This window comes from Vespa mandarinia, chromosome 7 (assembly GCF_050613455.1).
Source record: "Vespa mandarinia isolate Hongniang chromosome 7, ASM5061345v1, whole genome shotgun sequence".
Taxonomy (NCBI): Eukaryota; Metazoa; Arthropoda; class Insecta; order Hymenoptera; family Vespidae; genus Vespa; species Vespa mandarinia.
In genome coordinates, this window is record NC_140816.1 from 4,849,719 (window position 1) to 4,862,500 (window position 12,782).

Sequence of the window (12,782 nt, forward strand, 5' to 3'; positions counted from 1 at the left end):
ATGGGGAGAAAAAGGAGGGGAGAAAAGAGAGGGAGAGGGAGTACGATCCTCCGAGACGCGTATACGTGTGCGTCGTCGTCGTCGCGTGCGAAGCCGAAAGAGTAGGTAGCACACTTCCGAAGTTGTGCGCGCGTACAACACCGTGAGAGTTCAATTCCTCTCCGCGCATACGTGTTATCCTGATACTACCTTTCGTCCTTGTTCGACCGATAACGCGCGTATGTAACGATAGGGGCGTACGATAGTAAAATTTTCAGTTAGGACGAGTGCACGGAAAAAAGAAGGGACGACAGGGCGACTCATCGACAAAAATTTGGAAACTTGTATATGCAAGTAACAGCCAGCGCAACAGTAACGACAATAACGACGAGGAAGGCGAAGGCGACGGAGACGGCGACACCGACAGCGACGGTGGCGGTGGCGGCGGCGACGACGACGACGTCAAACGGACAACAACGACAACACAACGTGAAATCGGTGTGTGCGCGCGACGCCTTCTCTGTGATTGTTACGTGTACCTGACTCTTGCGCGTGTCTTTTAGTGGCGCGTGCACGTGTATGTGCGTCGTCGTTGACTGATAGGTACGCGTGAGGTGAGGTGCGGTGCGGTGAGGTGCGGTGCGGTGTGGTGAGGTGAGGTGAGGTACGGTGAGGTGCGGTGCGGTAAGGTGAAGTGAGGTGAGGTGTGCTGAGGTGAGTGGCATATCGAAGGGAAAAGAGCGAAGAGAGTGAATTGACCGAACGCGCAACGACGACGACGACGACGACGACTTTGCCATCGTCGCCGCCGTGTGCCGAGAAGAGACAGAAAGAGAGAGAAAGAGAAAGGAGAGAGAGAAAGAGAGAGAAAGAGAGAGAGACGCGCCGCGATTTCCATTGGAGAACAATAAGCCTTGAAAAGAGTAAGAGCGAGGGAAAGAAAGCGTGCGAGTGAGAAAGAAAGAAAGAAAGAAAAAAAGAAAAAAATAGAGATAGAGATAGAAAACTATCGTGAAGTGTGCCCTAGAGGTGAGACACGAGAGAACGCGGCCGAGTTCGACGAGTAACGGAACAACGACGCGGGCTCTAATATAACAGAGAAAAATTGACGATACGACTGCGAGAAAAAAGAAAAAAAAAAAAAAAAAAAAAGAAAAAAAAAGGAAAAGAAATAAATGAAAGCGGAGGAAGCTATAAAAGAAATAAACAAATAAATAAAAAAATAAATAAGAAAAAAAAAAAAGAAAAAGAAAGAAAGGAAAAAGAAAAAGGAACAATAATACGACGATGCGCGTACGCGACGCGGCTCTTCTTCCGTGATTCGTTGTCATGTCATATGAGGCGAAGCGTCTGCGCCTCGTTCGTTTAGTTGTACAGTGACGCCAACGAGAAAGAGGAATAAGACACGAAGAGAGAAGGAAAATTCTCTGAAAAGTCTAGCGATCGCTTTACTACATCCTCTTCCGCTTTTCGTACGCGCAACTTTTTCTTCCTTTATTTCCTCTTTCGTATCCCTACCCCCTCTTATCCTTTTCTCTTTCTCTTCTTATTCCCTTTCCCCCACCCCGTCCTCGTTTTCACAGAGATACGAAGGTAGCCAAGAGCGCGTCCGTTTCCTCCTCCTCTTCTTCCTCCTACTCCTACTCTTTCCCTTTCCCCTCTAACCCCCCATCCACCCCTCTCTCGCTCTATCCTTCCCTCTCTCCTTCCCTCTCTCTTTCTCTTTACCTCTCTCACTCTCTCCGTTGCAATTCTCCTCCTTCGAACGATAGCCGCAGTCAGACATTGCTCACTTCTCGACCTGACGACTGTTCTGTGTTTACGCTGGAAGGATTGACAAATCACAACGATGTACGCGAAGGGAAAGGGGTCCAGCGTACCATCGGATGCTCAGGCCAGAGAAAAGTATGTATTTATTGTTAAGCAAAATCCATTTTTTCATCATATTATCCATGCCGATTGATCGACGAGTGACTCCATTTTTCCTTCTTTTTTTTTCTCTCTCTCTCTCATTCCTCTCTCTCTCTCTCTCTCTCTCTCTCTCTCTCTCTCTCTCTCTCTCTCTCTCTCTTTTTTCCTGCTTTTTGACATTGTGCTATCCTTAAAACGTGTACGTACTTTAATACCGGTTGTTCGTATTTAAGTGAAATCGTTTGAATCATATCGTCGTAATTTATATTTTTAAATTTGAAAATCGTATCTCAATGGCTGACTTCAATGGATCTTCGAAATATTTATCTATTCAGAATTTCCATTTTGGAACGCATAATATAACAGCGTACGATTTCGCGATGGTTCGTTCCATTTCGATAACATTTCATGTTCCTTCGATTATTGTTTACAAATGGATCATTCGATTGTGTTAAAATTTGGAGGGTAAAATGTTAGATGGCGACGGTCGAAAGTTTTTGTTTTCATTAGCTCTCGTAGGACTAAGGAGATAGCGTGTGTTGTCCGTGTTGATAGCTATTTAGTTAAGATTTCGCCGCATAACCTGCTTTCACGCGGTCTTAAGTGTTGTACGCTGTCACTGAATAGAGACGTTTGATTGGCAGAGAAGTCTAATTTCGAACGCCATATTTGTATCTTTCATGAAAGAAATGGTATATACCGTAATGGTTATGTACCAGCAAAGAGATTCTCAAAGAATAATTAATTTAATTATTTATATTATAATTATTGTGAAGATGTAAAATCGTCGATATATAAAAATTAAAATGTATTTTATACATTTACAATATTGAAATTATATTTTTCATTTATGAAAACAATTTATATGAATGCTTTCTCACATCACATGGAGTATTTAAGTCAGATTTTTTTTTCTTTTTCCTTTTTTATATATAGAATTAACTTCAATCAATGATTCAATAATCAATTGTTATTATCCTTTTAGATTAGCTTTGTATGTATACGAATACCTTCTTCATGTTGGCGCACAAAAAGCAGCACAAACATTCCTATCGGAGGTAAGACTGATGGTATAACGATATTATGCTTTTATATTGAATATATGACTATTAATTATATTTTATTGTCGTACAGATTCGATGGGAGAAAAATATAACGCTTGGAGAACCACCTGGGTTTTTACATTCATGGTGGTGGTAAGTTACATTGATCAGATATTTAAAAAATTTATTATGACATTGAACAATTTTTAATTTGTATACAATTGATATAATATATTTCTAGTGTGTTTTGGGATCTGTATTGCGCAGCACCAGAACGACGAGATTCATGTGAACACAGTAGCGAGGCCAAAGCTTTTCATGATTATGTAAGTTATTTTTTAACATATTAAGCAAATTTTATATTATTTTCGATTATTACTAAACATATTTATGATAACATTTGTTATTTGAAAATAACATTAAATAATTTATCTTTTGAGGCATCTTATGCAATTAGACTGATACGATAAATATTTTTGTCACAGGGTTTTGTGAACAGTGGTTATGGCGTTAATGGAATTGCACATGTAAGTTGTTAATTATATCCTTTTTACTTACTTATTTATTTGTTTTATATACGATCATATATGTATATATATATATATATCTATATAAAATAAATATTCTTTTGCAATACATAACAAAAACATTATTGCAGAATGCTGGCCCAGCTCCATCTCCAATTGGACAGATGCCACCTAATGATGGTATGCCTGGTGGTCCAATGCCTCCAGCATTCTTTCCAGTAAGTTTTTGTTTTTTGAAACTAATGTAATCAGTTATAATTATAATATACTTCCACTTAAAAGTTTTACTCTGAAAGTATTATTGGTAATATATTATATATATATATATTCGCGAAAATAATAGTAATTATATAAATATTTTATAGGAACAGTGCAAGAAAAAGATACATTATTACTTATGTATTTTCTTATATTTCACGAAGATAATTAAGTATTATCTAAGATATAAATGACAACATGAAAATAATTTGTCATTTGTCATTGTTATGTTTACATACATATTCATTCATTACATTTACACAAACACACATGAGTGTAGTCATACTATATCCCTTAGCTCTCTTTTGCTACGATGCACGTAATCACATCTTGCTCACGTACATGTATCTGTGTGTGCGTGCGCTCATATCGTCATCGTCAAATTTTATATTTAAGACAAAAATATAAGGGAATTAACGAGGTTAACAGTTCATCAAATCACGATTTATTAAATTTCTAAGTTCTCTTATGATTAGGGGCATGTTTGCAGTTTTTAAAAAAAAATAAAAAATGAAGGATATTCACATTGGTAATTGAATAGTTCAATTACATTATTATCTAGTCAATAGGATTTTTAATCATTCAAATATCGAACAGAATTATTGATTACTTAGACAGATAATTTAATTTTAAAATATTGTTATATATAATTTTAGTATCTGGATTTTTATCTAATATCTTTCATTGATAATTTATTGAATTAACATATGTTATCTACCGAAACATTTATCTGTTACTATCATTATATTTAAATATCATGTAAATTAAATTTAGTTCAAAGCATGCAATATATTCAAATTTTATTACATCGATAATAAAATTATAATGATTATTTGTAATTATATATATATATATATATATATAAAATATCTTTATCACAAATGTATATTGAAAATACTTAACATAAATCTTATGCAATAACAAAGTGATGACACATATAGGTAGAATCAAAATGTTTTTGTAAATATTTTATATATGATCATCCATTACGAATTTATACAAGAAAGCTTTAAAAGTTTGGAAAATTAAGAAAGATTATATTTTAAAGAAAAATGTATATAAGAAATGCATACCCTAATTTTCTTTATCTATACTTTTTATGTTATATGTTCGTTTTGATACAAGTGTACAATGAAATAATATTCTTGTTATGCTTTGTTACACTGTATTTACATATATACTTCCTTTTCTCTTTGCTATGTATTTAACTCTTGTATGTGCGTCCTTGTTCTAACTTTTCTATCTTATTTCTTTAGTGAATAACGCAAGTCTAGACATTTCACACAGACAAGGGTTATATAAATGTTAGAATAGTACTAGCTCGAAAATCCCAGTATAGTATGCACATAACTCAGTTGAGTGTTTGACCTTGTGCTGACATTATTTTCTTAAAGTTCCGTTTTTTTTTACTCGATACAGTTTCAAATTTTTAGACAAGACAATTTATAATATACGCACATGTATATTTAAATTCTTTTTTAAGAAGGGCTATCAGTAAATATATAAGATATTTATAGGATTTATAATATGTGTATATGCTATGTGTATATGTATGCAATATTCATGTTTTTAATAACGAATATTACTGTGGCCTTAACGCATTGTGCTAAATGTCTATTTTAAAAATAATTTCTATTTTAAAAAATAAAAAAATGAAAATATATATATATACTTTATATGACAATAATTTAAAAAAGCAAATGCAAATTTCGACAGTATATCGAATGAATGCATTTTGTAAATTTAATCTAGTCAGCCAAGCGTATACTCTCTGGAAAATATTGCAGATATAATTTATAAACTTCCCTATATAGTAATTTAATATTTTTGTAAATGATCTATAGAATAGAACAGTCTCCTGAAATATTGCTGTAAATTTAACCTTGTATATAAAAAAAACAAAGCAGATAAAATTTCATGGATATCAACAAATTAAGAATATATGTATATATTAGTATACATATTAATATACACGTATGAATACACATGTACATATGTATATATGCATATATATACATGTAGAAAAAGGAAAAAAATTTAGTTATGCATATGTTGCTCGTTCAAATCTTTATTATTTTTGCGTTGAATTATTCTTGTGCGGGATGACTTAAAATTTATAAATATGACATACAAGGTGTCATAGAGAAAAATTAAATTGCTGCAAAAAAGCTATATAATTTTGGATTCATAATAATTAATTCAAGAAGAACCTCATGTGTTTGTTAAAAAATAAAAATTGTAATTATTTTAACAAAGGATAATTATCTGTGATGTACAATGTATAATATAAGGTGATCGTCTTTAAAATCTGTTGTATTATGTTGTTAAAATATTATTACAATTATCAAGCAATGTTGTGCATGTTTATATAAATTTAAGTTTCATTTCATTTGTTTCATCAATTTACAGAGCTATGCTGTTATGCTTTCATTTCATATATTATTATTGCTTTGCATTTATTTGTTTTTGTTTTCTTTTCTTCTATTCGTTTTTTTTTATGTACATATTTATTATTTACATAACATTTTTTAAAATTATTATTTTTTTTTTTTAATTAATATATATATTTATTTTTGAATTTTTCTTTAAAAAATATTATTTCTAATTGAATCTATGACTTATATAGCTTTTTTTTTAATAAAGAGAAATATCTTTCTTAAAATAATATATAAAATCTGAATTTCTTGAAACATAGTCTATTATATATGATAAAGACAATGTTTTTTATATAATTTTGAAATGTTCAATTATTAATACATAATATGGTACAAAGCGTGTATTGCAGTTTTAAAATCAATTCTAATTTTTATAAATATGACAAAACAAATTAATATATTATTTCATATTTACTATATTATACATAACAATATAAAATGTGATATCAAATGTACATACAACAGAATGAAGTCCCATTTATTGAAAAAATATCATGTAGATTTATTTGTTGGCTATAACAATCAACATATTTGTAAGATGTTGAAAAATATCTAGTATATTAACACGATCATCCCTGAGCCTTCTAGTTTAGCTGTTGCCTGGATCGCAGTGTTGCTACATGTCTGTCGTTTGCGTTGCTTGTTGCAGAACAACTCGACAATGCGACCATCTCCGCCCACACACCCCTCATCACAGCCATCCCCCCAGCACCCCCAGCCACCCCCGCCCCCACACTCGCAGATGATGTCCACTCAGGTAAGCGCCATTCAACACACACTCTCGCTCATGAAGAATTACTTGTTCCACACTCATTACACTACATCATTGTATACCCAAAATCATTTATTTATTGTCACTGTTTTCCTTTCAATGTTATTTTCATCATCTAATTTTTTTTTTTTTTTTTATTTTTTTTTCTTTTTTTTTATTCCTCTTTTTTTTCCTATGTTTATTTGATAATGAAAGAGCAATTGTAAAAGTATTATCCTAACAAATGTTAATAAAGTACAAAAGAAAAGTTTATTTTATATGTAGGAGTTATTAAGTCAAATATATGTAAAATTATTTTATATATATTTTATATAATATATATTTTATATTATATAATATATATCATTACTCTATTAATAACATATTACTTCTCAGGTAGGAATACTGCATATTGTAATTGTTTTATAAGGAAGTGATTATAATTTGATACGACTAATTTTACATGATTTACTCAACTTATCGTTCACTCTATGAACTGCATATTGATAATGAATTGTTATTGAAATATTTTTTATACATATAAGTTTATTATGAGAATTTTTATTAAATATACAGTGGATTTATTTCTTGTTACAGTTTATGGGTCCAAGGTATCCTGCTGGCCCACGACCAGGAGTACGTATGCCACAAATGGGAAATGATTTCAATGGGGTAAGCTTGATTATTACTTTGTAGTATATTAGATATTATAATATATTGATAAAAAATTTAACACAAATGTATTGTATCATAAATATGTAATCATTTTATTTTTATTTTAGCCACCTGGACAACCAATGATGCCAAATAGCATGGATCCTACTAGGCAAGGTAAGAATTGATTTATAATATATATATTGGTATCATGTTTTTTTTTTTCTGGCATTGACAAGTGTTGCGAGAGGAGAATGGCATAGACGCATGCGTACCAAAAACCACACAGCAATAAATGAATAAGTAATTTAAAAATTGGATTGGATTGCTGTGATGTGGAGTGGATTGGTTTTTGAATTGTCTAATTATAAACAGTGGTGTAGTTCTCATCTTTGCTTATTATTAATAATTTATATTATTTTTTACATATCGCAATTTATGTTTATAATATATAGTTTATGTTTATGATATATATATGTTTATATACTCTTTGGAAAATATTTTATATTATTTAATTTTTCATAAATCTTATTATGATTATCAGTAATAATTCTTTAATTATTATTTCTTATTCTTTTCTTTTCTTTTTTTTTTTTTTTTTTTACATATATATATATATATATATATATATATATACACACAATAGATTATATTTTTTGAAAACGGCAAAGGTATAAAATATACGCATATTATTTTATAATACACATGCGCGCGTACACACACACACACATACATACATTTTTTATATATATATAAATATATATAAATATATATAAATATATATAAATATATATATATAAATATATATAAATATATCTAAGTTAAAATATTATTCCCCTACACCACTGTAGAATAACTAGGCTTTATGGCCATCATCCTGACCTTACCTACCTGCCGTACTAATGTGTGCTCTTGTGTTCCTCAGGCGAAGCTGGAGAATTTGTAGGGTGGCAAGGTAGGAAGCAACTCGGCAACCGAATCACACTCACATGACTTAGTCAAGCCTAACTTCTATTTTTTTTCTTCTCTTTGCATTCAATTTTTATGTTTTCACCTTTTAAAATAGAGTTGCACTAGCTTTGCAAATTCCTTGCGAATTAGTTGCTCATCCAATCTTTGCATTGAGCATGGCAGTTATAATATAAACATGTTTAAACAATATGAAACTTCTACAATATTTTATATCATGCAAGCAAATATACCTTTTACTTTTATCAAGCTTTCTATCAATTGCAAATATGCAATGACATATGAAATTGTGGATTGTTTTTATATTCCTTTACAAGCAAATTCTGCAAAAAAATTCTTAATTTTTAAAATACAATAATACACATATTATATTTTCAATGTTTTATTGTTTTTATTTTAAATATGAAACATTTGAAATATGCAGAATATTTGTTGGGAAGGAATATTTGAGAATCGAGTATGTACTTCTTATACACGAATACATATTTATGCACTTAATAGAATTAAACACGAATTTTTTTTTTTTGTTTTTTTTTTTTTTTTTATAAAAAATATATCATCATTATAAATGGATTATTCAATTTGTTTGTGTCTAACTACAACATGTTACACATGCATAAATATCTAATATTCTGTTTCAATTCATAAAATGTGCTAAGTGTAAAAAAAATATAAATGAAAAAGAATTTTTGACAAAAATACAATATAATTTTATGTTTCATGATAAAATAATTACACATCTATGATGTATTAATATTCGTAAAATTACGAGGATTTAAGAGTTTGTTTTATAAAGAACAAAATTTCGAGAATGGATTGAAAACGTCATATTAACTGTGGCATATTTATACTCTATTTTTTAATTTTTAATACTTGAGTATAGTATGAATTTAAAATGTCAATGCTATTTTTATTCTTAGCATGAGCTTTTTGTGATAGTATGCGCGGACATAATCATTGTATTAGCATGTCATCCAATTGCTTTAATATAGACTCCGGCAAAGCATGAGTTTTATTTGATGTTTGAAGGCTAAACTTATAGCTATATATTATGCTTAATATAGTATATGACTCATATGCAGATTGCGATAATTAAACTGTTACAATGGATGCAGTTCGATTAAGATCGTTTTCAATTAAAAAATTATCAAGTTACAACGTTATATTCTCGAAAAGAGGTCATAGAGAAAATTTGTATCTAATGTTATTCAAAAAGATGTATTAATTAAATCTAATTTTTTAACAAGCTTAAAATTAACACGTACTGTCTGTACATGATTTGCCGGCAGTCTATAAAATCGTGAACAGCATTAGTATTAACATAAAATTAGAATCATATAAAAAAATATAAAATAACATAATTAAAGATTGCACATATTTTTCCTTTTTTCTATAGGCCCTCCAGGAATGAATCCTATGAATCCACGAATGAATCCTCCACGAGGCCCTGGTATGGGTCCAATGGGACCTGGAAGTTATGGTCCCGGAATGCGAGGGCCACCTCCTAACAGTAGTTTAGGTCCTGGTGGTCCAGGAGGTCCTGGTATGCCCCCTATGAGTATGGCTGGACCAGCTGGAAGACAACAGTGGCAACCGAATACGTCAACGGTACATTTATATTAATTATAAATTACTATTCGTGCTATTGTAATGCTTTTTTTCGTGGTATTGCGATTCGCCACAGTTTGTCGCTATGCACAAATGAAAATTTGGATACGCTTAATGCGATTCATTATGTACAGCCGATGAATTACTCGTCATCATCGCCGGGTAACTACGGAGGTCCACCAGGTTCGACTGGTCCTCCGGGCCCAGGCACGCCAATTATGCCCAGTCCTCAGGACAGCAGTAATAGCGGCGGAGAAAATATGTATACCATGATGAAACCCGTACCTGGTGGAAACATGCCTGGAGTAAGCATACGAGTATGGGCATGGTCGTGTTTAAGTTCTTTGAAGGAAATTTTCTCTCATTAAAAGAGAAAAAAGAACATGTGATAACAGCATTCATTGAAATGAAAGGACATTGTCGATATACCAAAAATGATTCTTTCATTAATTTGGATACGACCATTGTCTATTGCGATTGCTAATTCTCGATGTCATTCCTGTCTTTTTTTTTTTTCTTTTTCTTTTTATTTTCTCAAGAAGATATATATGTATTTATATCGAATACCATTTTTATTTCATTTCAAATTATAAAATAATGCAACAACGCACATATTTCTCATTTGTTCTCTCTCAAAAAATGTTATGATTAAGAGCGTTATCACGTTGTCATAGGATTTTCCAATGACCGGAGGTCCAGAAGGTGGTCCGATGGGACCTATGGGTCCTAACACAATGGGACCGGTTTTAAATGGCGATGGTCTTGATGGAATGAAGAATAGTCCAGCTAATGGTGGACCAGGAACACCACGAGAAGACAGCGGAAGTGGAATGGGTGACTATAATCTGAGTGGTTTTGGAGGACCTGGAGAGAATGTGAGTATTAGCAGATTCTTTGATAAATTCTTTTAACGCGATTATTCGCGACGTGTTAATATGGACTTGTATATAATCGGCGATATATAAGTATCGTCCAATGGCAAAATATTTTGCGAATATTAACACGCACTTAGTTAGAGTATGACAAAAAAACAAAACAAAACAAAACAAAAAAAAAAAAAAAAAAAAAAAAAAGAAAATGAAATCGTCACTTTCATTTTTCCAGTTTTGACAAAAAAAAAAAAAAAAAAAAAAAAAAAAAATTATTGATATTGATACTCTGAGTATCGGCGCCTTGTTTTCTAGCAACTTCCTTTTCTATACTACTACATTAGTTTTCAATGCGTTACATTCAAGCCCATATTAAAATTTCTCTCCTTATCTAATTATCCGTCAAATTAACAATCCGACAAATGCTTTTAGCGGTTTGACAAGTATGCATATTATCTTTTATTGAGATAGTTCGGGCATTTATTGTATTCGGCGGGCTTTATTATTCCTCGGGTTTGCTCCGCAACCCTAATTAATGCTTTTATCGTTTATGGAGTACCAACTTATATTTAAAAATGTCGAGAAGTATTTTATTTAAGCACGTAGAGAATGGTTTTGTTTCTTTTTTTTTCCTTTTTTTCTCTTTTTTTTCTTTTTTCTTTGTTTGTTTTTTTTTTTTTTTTTTTTTTCTTTTTTCTTTTGGGGACTTTCGGATTTTTGGATGATTGACACACATTTGAATTCACTTATACACTCGTTTTTTTTTCTTTCTTTTTTCTTTTTTTTTCCATACTTACTATTTATTTATAACAGATTTAATTGCACAGATATATAGCGCAGCTAACTTTTATCATACTAACAGTAAAGATAATAACTATTACATTGGAATATATATATATATATATATATATATATATATATATAATAAATATATATATGTATACACATATAGTGGGCATAACGGTGACGAGATGTTATATAATTCGAATTGTAACATATATATATATATATAGAAATGCGAAAGCAAGGAAGAGAGAACAAAAGAGAAATTAATCACTTAGTATAATTATTATTATTTTTAAGCGAGCGCACGCATACCCATTTTATAATTAACCTTATCGTGGTAACACTTCTAAATTACTTTTTAAAAAATGCCTAAGTTCTTGCTTTTGCATCGACCTGCTACATTTTGCCCATAAAAAAGAAAAAAACGGGGTAAAGATATGAATTTTAAAAACGGGCCATTTACTATCAGCTTCGAATAATTGAGCCAAGGCAATATACAAGGAGTATGTCTCGACGTTTTTATGCTTGCGCTTCTTCTTCTCCTTTTTTTTTTCTTTTTTTCCTTTTTGATTTATTGATTTTTCTTTTTTTTTTTTTCTTTTTTTTTTCAAGATACATACATAAAAGAAAAATATATATATATATACATATAGCACAATATATTTTTAGTAGCGATTTGGGCGATAAAAAAATGTTAAAAAGTACATAATGATCGGACTTATAAATGCGCGATTTTCTTAGTAAAGGCGATATAGTCTTATATTATTATTATTATTATTATTATTATTATTATTATTATTATTATTATTATTATTATTAATATTATTATTATTATTATTATTATTATTATTATTATTATCATTATTATTATTATTATTATTATCATTATTATTATTATTATTATTATTATTATTATTATTATTATTATTATCATTATTGTTTTATTAGTTGTTGTTCATTTATTTATTTTTTTCTTGTTCCTTCTTTTATAT

At 30.5% G+C, this 12,782-nt stretch overlaps 1 protein-coding gene across 6 annotated transcripts in view; it reads left to right on the forward strand.

The window, feature by feature from the left end:
- Positions 1 to 13: 13 nt before the first annotated feature.
- The window catches only part of Ssdp (Sequence-specific single-stranded DNA-binding protein), a 21,199-nt gene continuing 8,430 nt past the window's right edge, over positions 14 to 12,782 (forward strand). For 2 of the 6 annotated variants that reach the window (XM_035863285.2, XM_035863287.2), the window contains exons 1-13: positions 20 to 1,884; positions 2,876 to 2,948; positions 3,025 to 3,086; positions 3,175 to 3,259; positions 3,419 to 3,460; positions 3,592 to 3,678; positions 6,803 to 6,910; positions 7,502 to 7,576; positions 7,687 to 7,735; positions 8,484 to 8,513; positions 9,924 to 10,135; positions 10,270 to 10,440; positions 10,810 to 11,010. In XM_035863285.2, coding sequence (XP_035719178.1) covers positions 1,829 to 1,884; positions 2,876 to 2,948; positions 3,025 to 3,086; positions 3,175 to 3,259; positions 3,419 to 3,460; positions 3,592 to 3,678; positions 6,803 to 6,910; positions 7,502 to 7,576; positions 7,687 to 7,735; positions 8,484 to 8,513; positions 9,924 to 10,135; positions 10,270 to 10,440; positions 10,810 to 11,010 — 1,251 coding nt within the window. In that variant the 5' untranslated portion in view covers positions 20 to 1,828. Of the gene's footprint in view, positions 1,885 to 2,875; positions 2,949 to 3,024; positions 3,087 to 3,174; positions 3,260 to 3,418; positions 3,461 to 3,591; positions 3,679 to 6,802; positions 6,911 to 7,501; positions 7,577 to 7,686; positions 7,736 to 8,483; positions 8,514 to 9,923; positions 10,136 to 10,269; positions 10,441 to 10,809; positions 11,011 to 12,782 lie in introns of all 6 variants that reach the window. The other 4 variants (XM_035863290.2, XM_035863286.2, XM_035863288.2 and 1 more) reach the window with 4 other exon arrangements.